General features: G+C 46.4%; 1 protein-coding gene across 2 annotated transcripts in view; it reads left to right on the top strand.

Moving 5' to 3' along the window:
• The window catches only part of ST3GAL2 (ST3 beta-galactoside alpha-2,3-sialyltransferase 2), a 34,144-nt gene extending 15,331 nt beyond the window's left edge, over nucleotides 1-18,813 (top strand). For both annotated transcript variants that reach the window (XM_081923195.1, XM_081923196.1), the window contains exons 2-7: nucleotides 4,133-5,397; nucleotides 10,333-10,526; nucleotides 12,294-12,473; nucleotides 13,037-13,082; nucleotides 13,600-13,719; nucleotides 14,293-18,813. In XM_081923195.1, coding sequence (XP_081779321.1) covers nucleotides 5,059-5,397; nucleotides 10,333-10,526; nucleotides 12,294-12,473; nucleotides 13,037-13,082; nucleotides 13,600-13,719; nucleotides 14,293-14,466 — 1,053 coding nt within the window. In that variant the 5' untranslated portion in view covers nucleotides 4,133-5,058 and the 3' untranslated portion in view covers nucleotides 14,467-18,813. The remainder of the gene's footprint in view (nucleotides 1-4,132; nucleotides 5,398-10,332; nucleotides 10,527-12,293; nucleotides 12,474-13,036; nucleotides 13,083-13,599; nucleotides 13,720-14,292) is intronic.
• Nucleotides 18,814-19,140: the final 327 nt, after the last annotated feature.

Raw genomic sequence — 19,140 nt, 5'->3', positions numbered from 1 at the left:
AGAATGAATAGAGCATTGGTCAGAATAATGGACATACTGTGTGTTTGCAGACAATGAAATGCAGAGGCTCTTGTCCTTCTATTGACAAAGTCGGCCTTGAACTCTTGCCAGTGAATCCTCTCTGTGAGTTTTTTGTTTGAGCCAGAGGAAGACTTCCTTTGTTTTAGGGAAGAAAGGAATCTGTGTCTTTTCCTATTGCAGTAAATTAAACAGATTATTATTAGGAGTCCTCCCCTAACAGAGTTGTGGGGCCTCTCAGCCTCATATATAACAGCTTGATGATTTGACCCTCTCACTGGTATTTTTGTAACATAAATTGGCACCTCATTGGAGGGTGATTTTAGGAGTTAGCATCCTCTTCGAACCTGGAGCTTAAAGACCACTTTGTAATTCTAATTTATGTTTGCTCAAATGAATCGTTCTCAGGTCCCCCCCCCCCTCTCAAATTTAAGGTGCTAACTGTGTTCTGGAGACTGTTGTGCAATTGGTGATCAGCTGAGTGTGTAGTGCTCATCCCAGTATGGAAATGTCATTGCACCTAACTTCTGGGTTTTTCCACATCTGCCTGGAGAGGTTCTCCCTAGCTATTCTAGGCTGCACCAACAGAAGCATTGTGTCCACATCAAGGGAAGGAATAAAAGGTAAAGGTACCCCTGACCTGACTGTTAGCTCCAGCTGCGGAAGACTTTGGGGTTGCGCATTCATCTCGCTCTATATGCTGAGGGAGCCAGCGTTTGTCCAAAGACAGCTTCCGGGTCATGTGGCCAGCATGACTAAGCTGCTCCTGGCGAACCAGAGCAGCGCATGGAAACGGCGTTTACCTTCCTGCCAGAGCAGTACCTATTTATCTACTTGCACTTTGACGTGCTTTCAAACTGCTAGGTGGGCAGGAGCTGCAACCGAACAATGGGAGCTCACCCAGTCATGGGGATTCGAACCGCCGACCTTCTGATCAGCAAGTCCTAGGCTCTGTGGCTTAGACCACAGCACCACCCACGTCCCTAAGGAATAGTACTGCTCTATTCTGTCTTGGTCAGATCCCACCTGTTTTACTGTGTCCAGTTCTGGACACCACAATTTAAAAAGGGTATGGACAGGCTGGGACATGTGTGAGGGAGGGTGACTAAGCTGGTAAAGGGTCTGGAAGCCAGGCTTTGTGAGGAAACATGGAAGCAGATGGGCATGTTTAGCCTGGAAAAGAGGAGACTTAAGAAGCAATATGATAGGCATCTTCAAATATCTCAAGGGCTGTCACATGGAAGATGGAGCAAGCTTGTTTACTCCTTCTCTGGAAGGTAGGACCCAAACCAATGGATTCAAGTTACAAGAAAGGAGATTCTGGCTAAACATCATGAAGAACTTTCTGATGTTAAGAGCTGTTTGACAAGGAAATGGACTCCCTTGGAAAGGGTGGATGTCTGCCATGGATGCTTAAGTTGAGATTCCTGCAATCCAGGGATTTGGACTAGATTCTAGGATTCTGTGATTCTTTGGAGAAGTGTTTCAGGGAAGTGGGCTTGGAATATGGCTGTGGGTCATATTGTTTTGGATGCCATTGGGCAGTTTAAGGTTACCAGTCACTGCTTCCTTCCTGCCTCCTTGTTTATGAATCTGATACACAGCAGCCTGCAGTATTGGCTGCTGTTGGAGTGTCAGAACTGATCCAAGGCCAGGCTGGGTTGGGAAAGATGGGCTGTTTGTCCTATTTGATTAAAATAAAGGAACAAGCTTGGTTTGTGGATGTGCTGTTCTTTTCTGCAGAATTCCAAGACGTGATTCTTTTTTTTCTTTTTTTGAAATGATTTTTATTAATTTACAACAAAAACACATATTAATTTCACATCTAATTTTCACAAATTATTCCTTTTCTGGACTTCCTTCAGCTTTTCCATAAATCGTCCATAGTTATTACTTAAATTACGCATTCCTTAGGTTTATATTGACGTTATTTATATCTTTCTTTTCTATTCCCTTTAGACAATACTTCTCAATTTTTCACAGTGCTTCTTTAAATCCCTCTAGCGTTATCTGTCCCTCACTTATACTTTCCAGATATTCCACAAATTTCCCCCAGTCCTCGATGAACTTTTGGTCTCTTAAATATCTAATCTTCCCTGTCAATTTGTCCAACTCCGCATAGTCTAACCGCTTTATTCTCCATTCTTCCACCATCGGTATTTCCTGTTGTTTCCATTTTTGGGCCAGTAGCACTCTTGCCGCTGTCACTGCATATTGAAGAAATTTACAGTCCTTTCTTTTTATCTCGTTTCCTAATATTCCTAACAGAAAGACCTCTGGTTTCTTTATAAACGTATATTTTAAAATCTTCAGTTCATTATATATCCTTTCCCAGAAGTCTTTCACTTTCTTACATTCCCACCACATATGGTAAAAAGAACCTTCTTTATCTTTACATTTCCAACACTTATTACATGTCTTATACATTTTCACTAATTTTACCGGTGTTATATACCATCTGTAAAACATTTTCATAATGTTTTCTTTTAACATCATACATGCTGTAAATTTTAAGTTTTCTTTCCATAGTTTTTCCCAATCCTCAAATTGTATGTTATAGCCAAAATCTCTGGCCCAATGTATCATTACCGACTTGACTTCCTCATCCTTTAAGTTCCATTCTAGCAACATCTTATACATTTTGGATAAAGTTTAACATCATTATCTATTATTTGAATCTGAAATTTAGAATCCTTGTCAGCATAACCACATTCTTTACTATCTTTCCTAAACATTTCATTTATTTGAAAATAATGCAACCAGTCATATACATATTCTTTAACCTGTTCATATGGTTTCATTTTCCATTTTCCTCCTTCTTTAAATAACACTTGACCATATGTGATCTAATTGCCTCTCATATTAATTTTCTTTACGCTCATAACTTCTAAAGGGGATAACCAGAGTGGTACTCTAGGTTCTAATAGGTTTTTATACCTATCCCATACTTTAATTAAAGGGCCTCGGAAGATGCGGTTCTCAAAACCTTTATGGATTTTCTTTTTCTCATACCATAAGTACGCGTGCCACCCAAATCTGTTATCAAACCCCTCTAAGTCAAGTAGTTCCTTATTTTCTAGTTTTATCCAATCTTTCAACCAGCAAAGGCATGCTGCCTCATAATATAATTTCAAGTCAGGCAGGGCAAAGCCTCCTCTTAGGGTTAGTTTAAGGTTACCAGTCACTGCTTCCTTCCTGCCTCCTTGTAAAAGGGATGTTTATGAATCTGATACATAGCAGCCTGCAGTATTGGCTGCTGTTGGAGTGTCAGAACTGATCCAAGGCCAGGCTGGGTTGGGAAAGATGGGCTGTTTGTCCTATTTGATTAAAATAAAGGAACAAGCTTGGTTTGTGGATGTGCTGTTCTTTTCTGCAGAATTCCAAGACGTGATTCTAGGAGAATGACCAAAACCAGCTGGATGTCATGTTGTGGGCAATTCCCTGCTTTTATTTTAGAAGAGCGTGTTCCTATCCCTGGGGTTCAGTCCTTACTAGTAAAAGGACATGATGCAAGACAGTGAGAAATGCAAAATTATGCCAGAAAGTGCCCAGAGCTGGGGGTGTGGTGCTTTTACTTTGAAAGGCAGTTCTAACTTGAAGCATAACACCCACAGCCTGCAAAACATTTGCACAACAGAGGGGGGTGGGTCCAGGAAAAGGGTTTTTCTTCAACCTTCTGCATTAGTTCTTGGAGACCAGTGTGGCAATCTGAGGCTTTGACTACAAAGATTTATAGTGGATTTCTATTCATGGCACAATTGATACAAAGGGAGAGAAGATGCCTGTGGAAAGCAGTCTGTTTTTTTTTCTTATTGTGGTACCCTGGGGTGCGACTGGCTTGAGCCATCTGTAGCGGCCCTTCATTGTCTATCCTTCAGGAGAGGACAATTTCACACAAGTTCCCTGTTTCTTACAGGAGGGGAGGGGGACTTGCATTGATCAGATGTTGCAACCAATAATTTGCCTTCCCTGAGGGCTGTTGGAGCATATTAGGGGGCGGGGGGGGGTCCCTTCTACCAGGCACCCTTGAGCTGAGGCTTCCTCCCTCTTGCTGACCTTTGACAATTCTTCTTTTGCATATGTCTCATTTTAAAATCCTCCTCTTTCTCTCCAGTTTCAGGGCTTTGTTGCAGCAGAACCTTTTCTGGGCCAGCAAGTGGAGAGGGAAAGATTGCCAAGGGATTATTTAAAAGCCTAAGCAGCTGAGGAGGAGGAGGAGGAGGAGCCACGGGGACACTGCACTTCCACGTCTGCCAGATGCCAAATTGGAGAGGAAGTTGCAGGACTGAGCAGGAGCTGCGTCTGCAGACTGAGCGTGTGTGGCGGCAGCGGAGGGCGGAGAGAGTGCCTGAGCCACCCAAGCGGCGGCTGTCCCTGGGCAGCGCTGATCCAGATGTGCAGCTGCCAGCTCAGAGGCGAGATCCTGGGATGGGAACTGGCAGGAGCTTCCCGTCTGCTGGAGTGGTGGTGCTGAGGGAACGTGGCTCATTAACCCTGAGGATGGAGCTGCTCTGATACTTGGCAAACAGCTGCTTTCTCTTTCTCCGGCTGGGATGCAGAGCCTTGAAATGTGTGCCCAGGAGCAGACGGGACCATGGCGTTCTCCTTTGTACTAGGACAGGCTCTCCCCCCCCTCTCAGGAAGGAAAAGTACTCAGGCAGAGTTGGGGACCTAGTTTGCTGGGATAACCTGTGGAAACGGCTCTCTCTTGAGTCAAACAGTGGACGAGGGCACAGGCTGCTCTTATTTTGCTCTTCTGTGGCCCAAATTCTGTATGCAAAATGCTTGGGCGGTGCCATAGAGGTTGTGACTGATGTAAGAAGAACCCAAAGAGAGGCTACCTGGGATGGTCTATTCCAAACACCTGCCCGCATTTCCATGACTAAGTTGGTCTCTGCAGCACCTGCAGAACTGTGAGGGTTCCCAGAGGAAGCTTTTGAGAAGCCAAACACTTTCTCTGCCAGCTTTTCCCCCTGCCTTTTTTTCTGTTGCAAGAGAGACACAGGCCAAGTGACCCTTCCTGGCCTCCCCTCCCCTCTCATGCCCACCATGAAGTTTTCGCTGCGCTTCTGGTTCCTCTCCACGGCTTTCCTGCTCGTCTTCATCATGTCCCTCCTTTTCACCTACTCCCACCACAGCATCGCCTACCTAGACCCCAATGGGCTGAACGGCATCCACCGGGTGAAGCTTGTTCCAGGCTATGCTGGGATGCAGCGCCTCAGCAAGGAGGGTCTCTTTGTACGGAGCTGCACCTGTCACAGGTGCATGGTGGACGTGAGTGACTCAGAGTGGTTCGACACCCGCTACGATAGTAACATCTCCCCAGTGTGGACCAAAGAGAACATGGACTTGCCGCTGGATGTCCAGAGGTGGTGGATGGTGAGTTTTTTTGGGACCGGGGGGTGGGGTTTGACACAGTGGCGTAGCGTGGGGGGTGCAGGGGGGGGCTGGCCACACCGGGTGCAACATGGGGGGGGGCGCACTTGCACTCGCAGCTCTCTGCCCCTACCTGGCTCAATTGCTAAAATCCATGGGTTAGGGGGCGCAAATTACTTGCCTTGCCCCGGGTGCTGACAACCCACGCTACGCCACTGGTTTGACATTCCCACTCCTATTACAACCACTTAGGGCAGCAAGACCAGGGCAGCCTGCTAAGTCTAAGCACCGTACAACAAAGCTCCCAGCCTCCCAGCTGCTTAGTCTATATCCTGGCAAGGGAAATCAGACTGGGAGATACTGTCTAGATGACTAGATAAGGCACTGTTCCTTATTTTGTACAATGATTCTTAAGCATTTTTGGATGAATTTGGCAGCTCTTGGTGTGCATTCTTCAAAATCTGCCTTTACATACTGGTATATTATGAATGTAGATCTGAACACATGTTTATATCTTTGAGTCATAAGCTAACTTTCATAATCTTGAAACAAAGCTGCAGATTTGAAAATAAACTTTAAAAGTTTACACTAATGTATGAATGATGACCAGCTGCTCATAAAGCTATTCTATTTTTTCCTGTTTACCTTAACCCTTAACATAACAAGCCAGTTGGATGGCTGGAGCAAACCCCCCTATATTTTTCATCTGTTCTTTTAAAGTAGGCACCGCTAAGGTTTTCAGTCCTTGCCATATAGGACCCTAGTAGCTGTCATCCTATAGCTTGCCAAGGCAATGTGGTTTTCTTTTCTTAAATAAATTTTATTTTTGCATTTTCTGTTTTACATAAACAAATGAATTAAATACATAAACATATAATCCCCTTTGACTCCCCCCCCATTGTGGATCTTAATGTAATGATTTTCCCCTCTGCATCTCTTTTAAAAATCTATTTTTATAAACCCTTTGTCAACCCATAGTTCACATTTTTACTACAAGTCTTCTCTTACTTTGAGGTTTCCATCACTGCAGCACCACCTTACCATTGTTTTGAAACTGATTTCAAAATTCTCTTATGCACAAGAGAAGGTCATCCCCTGTTCACCATAAATACTTCCAGACTTGCATTTGAATATTATTGCTGAGGTCTGGAGGCCAGTTGTGCTATCAACTCTTTAACCTGCTTGTTTTGCAGTCATACTGTGACAAAATCTTTTTTATATTAAAAAGCAGGTGCTTATTGTTTTCCTAGTCTTTTCAAAACCTGTTTTTTCTCCTTATCTCCCTGTGGTTTGTTCAATATCAAATGTTAAGGAAGGGCCATAGCTCAGTGGGAAAACATCTGCTTTGCATGCAGAAAGTCCTAGGTTCAATCCTCACCACCTCCAGGTGTGTCTGGGAGAGATCCCTGCCCTGAAATCCTGGAAAGCTACCATTGCCAGTCAGTGGATGCAAGATAGTGGTATGAACAAACCAAGGCTCTAACTTTATGTTCTGTGAGTACAGGACAAGTTCAGCATAAAATTAAGTGCATCTGAATCTCTATGTGCTTCAATGGTGTAGATCTATCTACAACTGAGTTCCATCGCTTCCCAACAAATCACAGTTTATGTGTGTGTGTTCTGTTTCATTTCCAAAATTCAAATAGCCCAAAATCAGAATTCTATCTTATGTCGAAATTAAATATCTGTGGAATGGTTATAACTCTTCGCTGTTCAAATATTATCAAATTGTATCCTTCATGTTTGTTTGAGAACCATAGTGGAGATGAGTAGTTGTTGTTCTTGTTCTTGTTGTTACTATTAAAATTTCTTTGCCGCCCTTCACCTGTAATAAGCCAAAACAATACCCCTCCACTCCAAATTCAGCTTGGAGTTTTTTAAAAAGATTATAATGTAATTCAAAAAATTAACAAGTTTCTTAGTGGTTCCCATCAAGCTCTCTGGTACTACTGCTGGTATAATTTACAGTGCTATGATTAATCCAGGTGAAATAACACCTTGCCTAGAAGTGATCACCCAAAGGCTTCTCTCCCCAAAGGCAAGATGGAATGCAGTTTTTTGGGTTGTCTTAGTGAAGGGATGACTAAAAGTCACATTAAAGCCTTTCCCTAGATCTCTGAAGTTTTAAGAGTGATTTACCTCCGGGCACCCCTCCACCACCCCAAAAATAAAAAATCCCGGGATTTTTTTGTTGATTCTTCCTTTTAAGCACCTCTAATGCACCATCAAATTCTGTCCATTCCACATTTTCCATGTCATGACATCATCCAAAAGCCCTTCTTCTGGTACCAGGGCCATTGTGTGGCTAGCAGTTGGCTGCCTTGGGCTCCTTTGGGTGGAAAGGTGGGCTACAAATGGAATAATCAAACTAATAGTGTGTGCTCAAGTAGCAGCTGACCAGGAGTGCTTTTTATCAGTTGTACATGGCAATAGGGTTTCCTAGACATGTGGGTTGTTATCTTGCCTGCAAATCTTAAATATCTATTCTTCAGCATCTGCAGACAAGGCCTTGCAATACAGTCTTCCAGGGTCAAGTGACAAAGATGGTACAGGCACCATTTCATTGAAAGCTGCTTTGGTTTGCTTTTCTCCTCTGCAGGAGTTTTCCCTTTAGCGCAAGGGGAGGAGAAGCAGAAACCAGCAGTCTAAACAGAGCCATGACTCATGCATGTGTAGGTTGCCTGGCTTTTGCCTCCCTCTGCCGTTTGGGCAGAACCAAGGTTTGTGCCTCTCCAGATGTGTTCTTAGTTTGGGTGTTGCTACTTGGGAAGAAGCAACCAGCTCCAGCCTCTGCCTGGGATAGCCTGCTTCTTCCTCTCCTCTCCTTTTGCCCATCCAGCAGCACCATCTGTTTGAATAAAGCTGCAGAGCTTTTTGCTGAGTGACTGAGGCTGGATTTGCTGCAGGGGCTGAACTTCTCACCTTTCTTAAAAGGCCCAGATTGGTGCTTTCTTTGTGTAACTGCAAAGAAGAATAAGGAAGCAGCAGGCCAGCTGTTCTTTGCCTCTTGCCTTCTCTTCCAGGAATGTTTCCTTCACTCTTCCCCAGCCTAGTGCCATCCATTTGTCATACTAGCTCAGTCGGTGGAGCTAGGGCCGTGGGTTAGAGCCCCACATTGAGCAAAATATTCCTGCATTGCAGGGGGTTGGACTAGATTGCCCTTGTGGTCCCTTCCAGCTCTACAGTTCTATGGTTCTACAGTTTCTACCAGCATGGCTTTGCTGGCTGAGGCTGATGGGAGTTGTAGCCCAAAGCATCTGGGTGGGGGTGGGGAGGTACCAGGTTGGGGGTGGCTGATTTGCTCCTGCCAGGAGTAGTTCTCCAGGGTCCTCAGCAGAGAAGGGCTTTTCCTAGTCCTGCTACCTTTTAACTGGGGATTCTGAGGAGCCAGGTGAGGATACCTGGGGGGAAGGCACCATCCATCCTCTAAGCATCTCTGGCACTGGGAAGAGCAAGAGGCCATATGCAAGAACCACTTTCTGCCTTCCTGAGGATATGATGAAGAAGAGTAGAAGAGTTTGGATTTGATATCCCGCTTCATCACTACCTGAAGGAGTCTCAAAGCAGCTAACATTTTCCTTTCCCTCCCTCCCCCACAACAAACACTCTGTGAGGTGAGTGGGGCTGAGAGACTTCAGAGAAGTGTGGCTAGCCCAAGGTCACTCAGCAGCTGCATGTGGAGGAGCGGAGACTTGAACCCGGTTCACCAGATTACGAGTCTACTGCTCTTAACCACTACACCACACTGGCTCTCAATACGATAGCTGGTTCTTAATGTTTGGCAGGTAAACAACCAACCAAACAGAACAGAGCAACAGCGCAACCTACTCTTATGTCATCAAGGAAGTCGAAACCATATCTCACCATTTGTTGTCCTCCAGAGATATGTCACCAGTCCTGGGAATAGTCTTTCATTTCTTGTTTTTAACCAAAGTCAGTTCTCCAAAGATTTAGTGGAGAACTTTCTTAGGGCCTGCTGCAGGAAAGGCTGGCCCCCAACTATCCCGCCCCAGTGTTTCTTTTGTCCAGCAGAGTGTGGACATGCAAGGCAGAATTCCCAGGACCAAGAAGTACACAGTGCTTCATATTCTTCTTTGGCTTCTGCACATTTCTGAATATACAGCAGCAGGAAATGCCATCTCACACTCTGCTTTTCAGCCTCCCATCTTTTGTAACACATCTCCTCCACTCCCCACTTCTTTATTTTTCAGTTTCAAAAAACGCATATAACAAACAATCCCCATATAACCCCCAAGAAACATTCTGCGAATATACAAAGTAAATGCTACAGTCAAACAATAAGCAGGTTAGTACAATAGTTCATGGTTGATTAGGGCAGTTAAGGGTCTTCTACTCTCTGTTTTAACAGATTGTCCCAGAGTAAGGCATGAGTAGCTGGTGGTGGGTGGACAACATTGTCCTTTCCGTTGTACCGAATTAAACATCCACCTTATAGTTCCTCTGGTCTTCGTCTTCCTGAATTAAAAATTAAATAATTAATTCTTATGGTCATCTGTAAACAGATTTAATAAAGCTAGCCTTGGATCAGGTTGTATCACCTGTCCTGTAATAGAAGAAACTTCTTCAAAGACTAATTTCCAAAATAATTGGAAAACAGGTATGCATTCACACCACATATTGCAACACACCTTGACTCCTGGGGAAAGAGGCTTGTTAATACCCTGGATTGGATCTTGATGTTATATCCGCATGTTGCTTTTCCCCAAATATGCTTGAGCTAGTGCAGCGGCTCACATAAATAGTAGCCCTATCAAATTTCATTTTATCAGAATAACAAAAGCAGTACAATATATATCTGAAATTCATAAAAGAAAATCACAGAAGCATATTTAGTATACCACACTAACTAACAGCAGGCTGCTTGGTGCCTGTGGGGTGTTCACTTTGGCCTCATGTTGCCCTCTCCTTTCCCTGCAGATGCTACAGCCGCAGTTCAAGTCCCACAACCTGAATGAAGTATTGGGGAAGCTCTTCCAGATTGTCCCTGGAGAGAACCCATACAGCTCCCAGAACTCTCAGCCGTGCCGCCGCTGTGCTGTGGTTGGCAACTCGGGCAACTTGCAAGGCTCTGGTTATGGCAGGGAAATCAATGGGCATGACTTCATCATGAGGTGAGTGACTGGGAGGGCCTGATCCCTCTGTGTCTTGGGCTGTCTTCTCTCCATCATTGCTGGGTTGGCTCTTGCATCGGAGAACAGCAGCCCAGCAAACATTGGGGACGAAGAAAGCAGCAGCAACAGCTGGCGCTTCCTGCCTCTTCCACTCCAGTTTCTCTTCCTGCCAAGGAAGGAGGTTTGACTCCCAGCCCCTCTTGCCTGGCCAATTGACCATCTGACTTCTTGGTGATTCTCTGTTGGTCACCCTCAGACACCCCACCAGCTGTCCAAGGAACAGATAACTGTGCTTGCGTTTCGTTGCTGCTGCGTGAAAGTTTCCAGAAGCTCTGCCAGCATATGGGGTCTGTCACTGTGCAGACACTGCTTTGCAATTTGCAATAGTATTAACTTGTTTCTGGGTTGGCTCAAAACAGGCCTAAAGTGGCTGAAACTGTTTCCCAAAGAAAGGCCTGGAAAGTTGGCATTTCAACTGGAAGCAAAAAAATAAAAATAAAAATTGATGAACTTGGACAAGCTTGGACTCCTACTTTGTTAGTGTCTTGACTCCTCGTCATTGTTTCTGGTGGCTGCTCTTGAGTCCCCTGAACTGAGTAGTTTTCCCTTGAATGCATGAGATGGGATGACCTTCTACCACTCTGACAGGATTGCCGGCAGTGCAGAGTCAGTTCAGGTGTTTGGCTGCAGGTCAATATGGCATTTGGATGGTGTTGTCAAGTGGACACTTGGTTAATCGTATTCGTTCCTCCACCTCTTCTCTCCTGCTCTCCCTCCAACTCCCCGCTCCTTTCATCTCATGGCTTTCTGCAGTTGCAGCCCTGTAGATAGGGGGCTCTTGTGTTCTTGTACAGCACCTAGCACATATGAGATGCTTTTGCAAATAACACATAAGTGGTGTGGGGAACTGAGTTCTCATTTTGAATCCAGCTGACTGTGGAAGAGCGGTGCCTTAGCAGTGTCTGCCCCACCACAGCACCCCTTTCCGGACCCTTTTTTTTGCAGCTATAATATAAGAGCTTCATGCTTCATCACCTTGCTGCCATCTAGTGGCAGATCTCTCAAAAAGCAGCTTGAGGTGAGGCATCCTGCAGCGTCCCTGGTGGACAGGGTTCCCAGCTGCCCTTAAAGAGCAGGTGATGAGATCCAGGTGTTTCTCTGTCAGCTCTGGAATCACATCCTGGATGGGGCTTGGCTGCCTCCTGTGAAGCAATGCGGCCTCTCCTTTCTCAGTGAAGCAAAACCCTCAGGTCTTGCTCCTTGCTTACTATAACTGGGCCTAATGTTATGATTTTGCCTAACTTGGCAACTGGTGGGTGATCCAGGACTGAGCTGAAAAACTTTGCTCCCTCCAGTGTTTGTTGGAGATGGGAGAGGCTGAGTTCTGTCGTTGTTTGCATTTGAGGAGAGCCAGAGTCAGCAGTGTGGCTGTTTTCACCAGAATTGCCCCAAACCAGAGGGCTGCAGCGATTGGGCTGGGTAGGATTAGTTGCATCTGCTGCTGCAGAATATTTGGGCTTCAAGGCAATGCAAAGGAGCCACCATTTGTCTTCTGCAAATAGTTATAAAGGCACTGTGATTCTTCACTGTATGCTGTTATCACTGCAGTGTAAAAATTGTGCAAGTACCCCCCCTAAAAAGAATATTTTTGTGTTCAGAGGCTAGGTTGAGCTGCAACACACACACACACCTTTTTGTAATAATGAAATGCTCCAGACCACAACTTCAGCAAATGCTTCTCCCTTCTCCCCTATTCTTTCCTTGCAGAATGAACCAGGCCCCTACAGTGGGCTTTGAGGCAGATGTTGGGAGTAGGACAACCCATCACTTCATGTACCCAGAAAGTGCCAAGAACCTGCCAGCCAACGTTAGCTTTGTTCTCGTGCCCTTCAAAGCCCTGGACCTGCTGTGGATGGCAAGCGCCTTGTCGACGGGCCAGATCCGATTGTATGTATCCTGCATTGCAGGGGGTTAAACTTGGAAGACCCTTTGGATACCTTCCAACTCCACAATTCCATGATTCTATCCCTCCCAGTGAGGCAAAGATGGGCAGTCCTGGCCAACAGGCACCGTGTCATTTCCTGGGGACAAGTAATTCCCATTCCTGTGCCTTCAACCCTTTCTGGATCTTGTCTTGGGTAGCATGCTGGTCCCACCCATTATTATTTTTCAGTGTATGGCTAAATGTTTGAAAGCAAAAGGTTGCTTCCAGGGTGTAAGCAGAACAGACAGTCCACACTTGAATTTTGGACACAAAATGAGGGATGTAACATACATAAAGGTAAACTCCAGAGCTGCTTGGTTCAATTTCAGGTTGGTCCAGCCCCCAGATTTTCACGGTGGTGTTCCTTGTGTCTGTTGGCCTCTCCATGCCCCCCTCTTCCTTTAAGAGTGAATATGGAGAAGTGACAGAAAGAGGGAAGGGAGGGCAGAGGGAGCAATTGAGCAGAGCAAGAGGGGAGTGAGGAGCATCTCATTCTCATTCTTTCTCCCTTCTGCTTCTCTCATAGCACTTATGCGCCCGTGAAGCCTTTCCTTCGGGTGGACAAAGACAAGGTAAGTCTGGCCCTCATGGAGGAGAGGGAAGGGATGCTCTGAAAATATCCATGTTGGCTTCATCTGCATGGATATTTTCTAAATTCTCATCTCTCTTAAGATAGCTTGAGAAGCAAGTTTTTTGGGTTGGTTGGTTCTGCTAAAAATACAAACAGTTCTTGAATACTATATGCATTACTATACACATACACACTCCAGGTTTCCTAAGGTAATCAGATACATTTTTTAAAATGGAAGTCACTCTGCACCCCGAAGGGCAACTGAGCATCAAGCAACAGCAATGAGTCCAGGATTACCCCCAAGCTGCTTATGCACTCCTTCAGAGGGTGTGTAACCCCATCAAGAGCAGGCAACTTCCCAGCTACCCGGTCTAGGGAACCACCCAGTAACAGTGCCTCAGTTTTTTCCTCTGGACTGTGTGGACTGAGACTGAAATACTCAATGGCCATGTGGAGGGGCTTCCCACAGAGAAAGCACTGCCTGTTGTGATGTTGTCTTCCGTGATTTGTTTCCTTAGGTTCAAATCTACAACCCAGCTTTCTTCAAATACATCCATGACCGATGGACAGAGCACCACGGACGCTACCCTTCCACGGGGATGCTGGTCCTGTTCTTTGCCTTGCACGTTTGTGATGAGGTGGGTTCTTAAGTAGCTGGAGAGGCTTCCTAGCCTGTAAAGAGAGATTTCATGTTGCAGAGGGAGGGCCAGCGTCTGGAAGTTGGCAGGCTCCTCTGGTCTATTTAACAGGCTGGAGCCTCTCCCATGAAAGGCCTACTACTTCCTCTCCTCCCATTATTATTACTACTGTATTATTATTATTATTATTATTATTAATTATTTATATACTGCCCTATACCCGGAGGTCTCAGGGCACTTCACAGAATAAAATCAAGACATAAAACCACAAAACACACGCACAAGAAAACAACCCAATAGCCCCCCCCCCAAAAAAACAACACATTTTAAAAGGGCATAGGCTGTAAATCAGATTAAACAAAGGCCTGTTTGAAAAGGAACGTTTTTTGCCTGGCACCTAAAGGTGTATAATGATACGGTGAAGCCAGCTTTGCAAAGTCTGGTAGTCATTTACACCTACAGTGCCCCCCCCCGCCACTCCATTGTCTCTTAGTGGGTAATCCCACTGGGTTTCACTTCAGTGGATGTTTCCCTTGCTGACAAGGCCCCTCTCTTTTCTTTCCCTGACTGTAGGTGAACGTTTTTGGGTTTGGGGCAGACAGCCGTGGCAACTGGCACCATTACTGGGAAAACAATCGCTATGCAGGAGAGTTCCGGAAAACTGGGGTGCATGATGCTGATTTTGAAGCCCATATCCTTGATATTCTGGAGAAGACAAACAAGATTGATGTTTATCGTGGCAACTGACCCCTCCAGGCTGCGGTGTTCCAGCACTGACTTGGTGACTGGCCTGCAAGGGATGATGGGCCAGGTGGTGTGGCTGGCTACCTGTTGGGCCTGGGCTGAGCACTGGGTTTCCCCTGAAACCATCAAGATGGACCCTGGGAAACCTTTGCCCCAGGGAGGCCTCAGGGAGCAAATGAGGTACACTGTTTCTGAAAGCAATTGCAGCAGAAAGATACTCTCAAAGGGGAGTGAAGGAAGTGTGTGTGTTTTGTTGGTCCTCTCCCCTCAAATCAAGAGGATTTTCAAATAGAACAAATCAAGTTTTGAGTATGTAGCACAGGCTTCCCCACCTGGTGGCTAAAAGGAGATACATTGCTGCACATTTTCTTTCTTTGAATGAAGTAGGAAGGGGTGCACAAAAGCAGCCAAAGGAGGAGGAAATCTACCTGGTGGCTGGCCAGATTTGGCTGCTCTTTGACCAGTTCTCAGAGGTCTGCCCTTCTGAGTCTGCTGGGAAGCCTGGACACTGACTGGTTGCTCAGAGTGAGGCACTGCAAGGCTGCCTTTGAAGCTGCAACTGGAAGAAGCCCTTACAATCCAGAGAGACTCCGCTGTTGTTATTTTTTAAAAAAGCAAATGAACAATCAACTTTCCTTTGCTAAATGGCACTTCTCCCTTCCCACTTTTGTCCAGGGAAGATCCTTTTTTGTGTGTCTTCATTTTGTACAATCAGGTTTAAAATGCAGAGAGCAGCTGGATTGTATTTGTTGTTGTTACAATCAAGTAAACTCTGGAAGATTTTGCTTGCGGAAGCCAAGTCTGGGAGGTGCGGCGCCTACGGAAGACTTTGTCGTTCAGCACCCTGACTCTGACAGACGGTTTTCAGGGAGCCAGTGCCACTTGGGACAGGCACCGCCTCCTTGTGCTAGAAACTAAGGGGAACCCATGCCAAAGCCACCCGAGTTTCAGACCCGGTGACTTCTACCTTTCTCTACCATTCATGGCTGTAATCAAGTTGGCCGCCATCTTGGGTTTGGGTGAGCAGGAGGTTCCCTCTCATGGCAAACCGTTTCTTGTGATCTCAGAGCAGGGTGCCTGCATGTGTTTGCCTACTCTACCTCCACCTTTCTGCCCCACCCTTTTACTCAAATTGTTTCAATGACGGGGGGGGGGGAGCCAAGGAGGTGGCCCCCAGTCTGAAAGGACTGGCCAGCTGCCTCCAGATAGTCCGGACCTTGACTGAAAGAACTGCTTGATGCCCCACCACCAAGACTCCCTGCCATTGGACTGATTTGTGTAGCTAAGTCCCTGCAGATTGCAGCAGAGAGGGGGAGGGAGAGGGAGAGAGGTGGTTTGGACGGGTGGAAGAGCACTAGGCTGCATTGCTGGAGGGTAGCAAGCTAGCTGAAGGGCAGAGTAGGAGGAGCTCTAGAAGCTAGGCTGATGGAAAGCAACATAGCATGTGGAGAGCTGCCTAGTTTCAGGGTTTGTTTGTTTGTTTCCCTTTTCTCATAATCATATTCAGATGCAGCAGGGGTTCCTGCTGGTGATGAGAAAGTCAGGGGGCAGGTGAGCCATGCTACTCAGGAACATGTCCTTCATGAAATGAATCTGGTGTTTGCGTCAGCTGCATTTGGGCAATTGAAGAGGACTGGCTGTCGACTTGTCAGCCCTCTAGACCTAATGTTTTCCATTCCTGAAGGCTTCCAGGATTTAACCAACACAGGTATTGCACACAGGTATTATTTAATGTTTTGCTGTTGGGCCATGGGCAAGTTCTGCTGATATGTTTTATAACCACTGAAAGGAGCAGGCAGACTTTTCCTTCGAACGGAGCCCTGTGGCATCCTCACTTCGCACTGTCCATGGGCTTGCACTGGCCTCGCCTTTTAGTTGGGGGCAGGAGGCTTAGGAAGTTGGGCTACATTACATTTCTTGACCTTGGAAGGGAGGAGAGCAGGGGCGAAGGCAAAGCTAAAGGACTTTCCTCTTGTTTGGGCATCAGGCATTTGTGGGTATGCAGGTCAAGACGCCAGGCACCAGCCCTCCCTTTTCTCTGCCCTTCAAAACTGCAATCATGCCAAACAGTATTGAATAAGTATTTCTTTAAAAAGAAAAAAAGATGAATTGTGTAGGAGGGAGCAGCCCTAAAGGGGACCAATCCTGACTCCTTGTGGCAACAGTGACTTAACTGCACAGCCTAGAAAACCCTGTTTCTTCTCTTTCCTCCTGTATCTCCCCCACCCTGTTTACATGCCTCTCAAGAGGGTTGTGTGTGTTGAGGGAGTAGAGCACATTAGAGACCAGAGAGATGTTCTTTGTTTGAACCACAAAGTCTTCTGTTAATGAGCTTCTGCTGCCATCTGGATGCTGAGAGGCAGCAAGCCTGGCCAGGCTCACTGTGCAGCCTCCCAGCTGCTGTGTATGGTCAGAGTAAAAGGGAGCAATTCTGTCTCTAGAAGAGCATCGACCAGGCATGTACTTCTAGGGGGGCAGCCATCCAGGCACCACCCTCCAGGGGTCTGAGACTCCTCCAAGCCAATACTGCCTCATGCTGCTGTGGCTGAAAGTCCAAAACCCCTGGAAGGCACATCTGGTTGGGCATCTGGAGCCTCCCTCCTGCCAGCTGGCTGAGGGAGCAGGTGGTCCACCTGTTCTTTTTTCTTCTTTCCAATACTTTCCTAAAATCTCTGGGCACTTTTTTTGGCAGGTGAGGGTGGGGGATAAATTTTGAGCATCAAAGAGTGCCTTGACTTGCCCTGCTGGCTCCCTTGGACTCTTTCCACTCCCTGGTGGTTTTGTCTGCTATGTGCTTGCCTTTTTTCCTCTGTCTCTCCCTTCCTGCTGTTCTGTGTATGTGTGGAGAGGTTTTGCCTGAGCGAAAGAGCCAGCTTGCAACAAGGCTGGCCCCTGCCTGGCTCTCAGCAGCACCTGCATGGCTGCTTTCTGCTGGGGGTGATGGGACAATCATTCCAGGCCACTCCACCCCTGGGCCTTCAGAGCAGCAAATATTCCTTATCTCACTCTGTCACTTGGAAATGGAAATCTTCCCCACCCCTCCCCTCTGCCTCTTTTGTAAATGGGTTGCAATTATTCCTGCTGAATGGCTTGAGAGAATCTCTTCTGCCTCTTCAGCAGCCTGGTCACTTAATGCCTGCAGGAGACAAAGCTGGTAGGTTGTGATGGGTGACTATATCTAGGTAGAACTTGTATGGCAGAGCATGAAATGTTGTGCAACCTTGGTCGGATCCTGCCTTACCACCTGCCTTTTCCTTGGGACCATCTCTGCTCCAAAGAGAAAAGCTCCTCCCTAGGGAGGGCTCTGCATCCTACGTTGCTGACAGTGAGCTGCGGACTGGCAGGAACAGAGTTCGGGTTGTGTAAGTGGCCAAATGAATGTTCTCAGTTTGCAAAGATTCTTTAAGATGCTCTTGCTGGGCATCTCTGTTGGCTGAACCCAGGTTTCTCCCCCCCCACACACACACACCTTCAGTGAGGTAATTTCCACTTGACTTTGGTTTTGCCACCTGGTCAAAGAGTCCTGCATCTCTGAGCCAACCTCCCCTGGCTCCTACAAATGAGCTGCCAGCTGGACACATGGCCAGCCCATCCATAGGATAAGGCAAATGGTTGTTCCTGGTGGATCATTTGCAAGGGAGCTTCCCACTGCTGCTGTGACATGATTCCTTTCTCCACAGTAGCTGACCTTCAGTCCCCAGCCAGCAGTTTTGCCGAATAACCGGGGGGTGGGTGGTTTGGAACTTTAGAACTGCATGGAACAAACCTCTGCCCTTTCAGAGTTGCCAGTGGCTGAGTTGGACGACATATGCGGTGGCTGCTGGCAAACCCCAGGACGATTTCTCAAACCAGCAAAATGGTCTGAATAGAGGTTGCAGGTGTGAGAGGTGTGCCCCATGCGTCTCAAGGGAAGGAAAAGTCTGGAGGAGGTCTTGTGCTTTCCCCAGAATGATCAGAAGCACTCCTGCTTAACTCCCCCTTCTGCTTCCTGAGCTCCACAGACTGGGGTAGACTTGGAGGCCTGGACCATCAACTCCCACCCATGGTCCAAGCCCCAAGACTTCCTTTCTCCTCCTCTGAATGAAAGTTCTGCCTGCCTCCCCATCCTTCTGCCTTGGGCTGCCTCTGTAGACAAATCTCTTATAAGCAGCTACTTATAAACTAAGGAAATCATGGATCCAAAGCTGTTTGCCCTCCTTTTCTAGCCTACACTTCACTTTATCAGTATTACATGCAGTTCTGCTGCCTCCGTTTGTACTTTTTGACTTCACATGCCACAGTTGGAAGAAACTGGATTTATTTTGTGTTCTGTTGTACAAAATAAAATCTGTACCTTTTTCCTTCTGCTGATTTCTGCAGTGGCTGTATGAGTGGAGCTTTTTTCTTTTCCTTTCTGTGTTTGTGTTTCTGGCCCCCTAAGCATCTCCCAACCCAGGTTGTTGTTGCGTTCTGAAGGTAAAGGAAGGACTTGGCCAGCAAAAAAAAATTCTTCAGGTCGGGCATTGTTTTCTTTATTCCTCCTTGGAATAAGGAGGAATGCATTTAAGAAACCCTTACCATCTCTGGGTATACTCTGTTCCTGGCCCTTAAGATCGATCTAAAGATTAACAAAAGCTACATCAAAGCTGCCTCCTTATCTTTATGACCTGGTGAAGCAACTGGTTTGTGTACAGATTT

Source organism: Podarcis melisellensis (genome assembly GCF_964234715.1).
Source record: "Podarcis melisellensis genome assembly, chromosome: 8".
In the NCBI taxonomy this organism is placed as follows: domain Eukaryota; kingdom Metazoa; phylum Chordata; class Lepidosauria; order Squamata; family Lacertidae; genus Podarcis; species Podarcis melisellensis.
The sequence above is the reverse complement of the archived record's forward strand: the minus strand, read 5'-3'. Positions and strand labels throughout refer to the sequence as shown.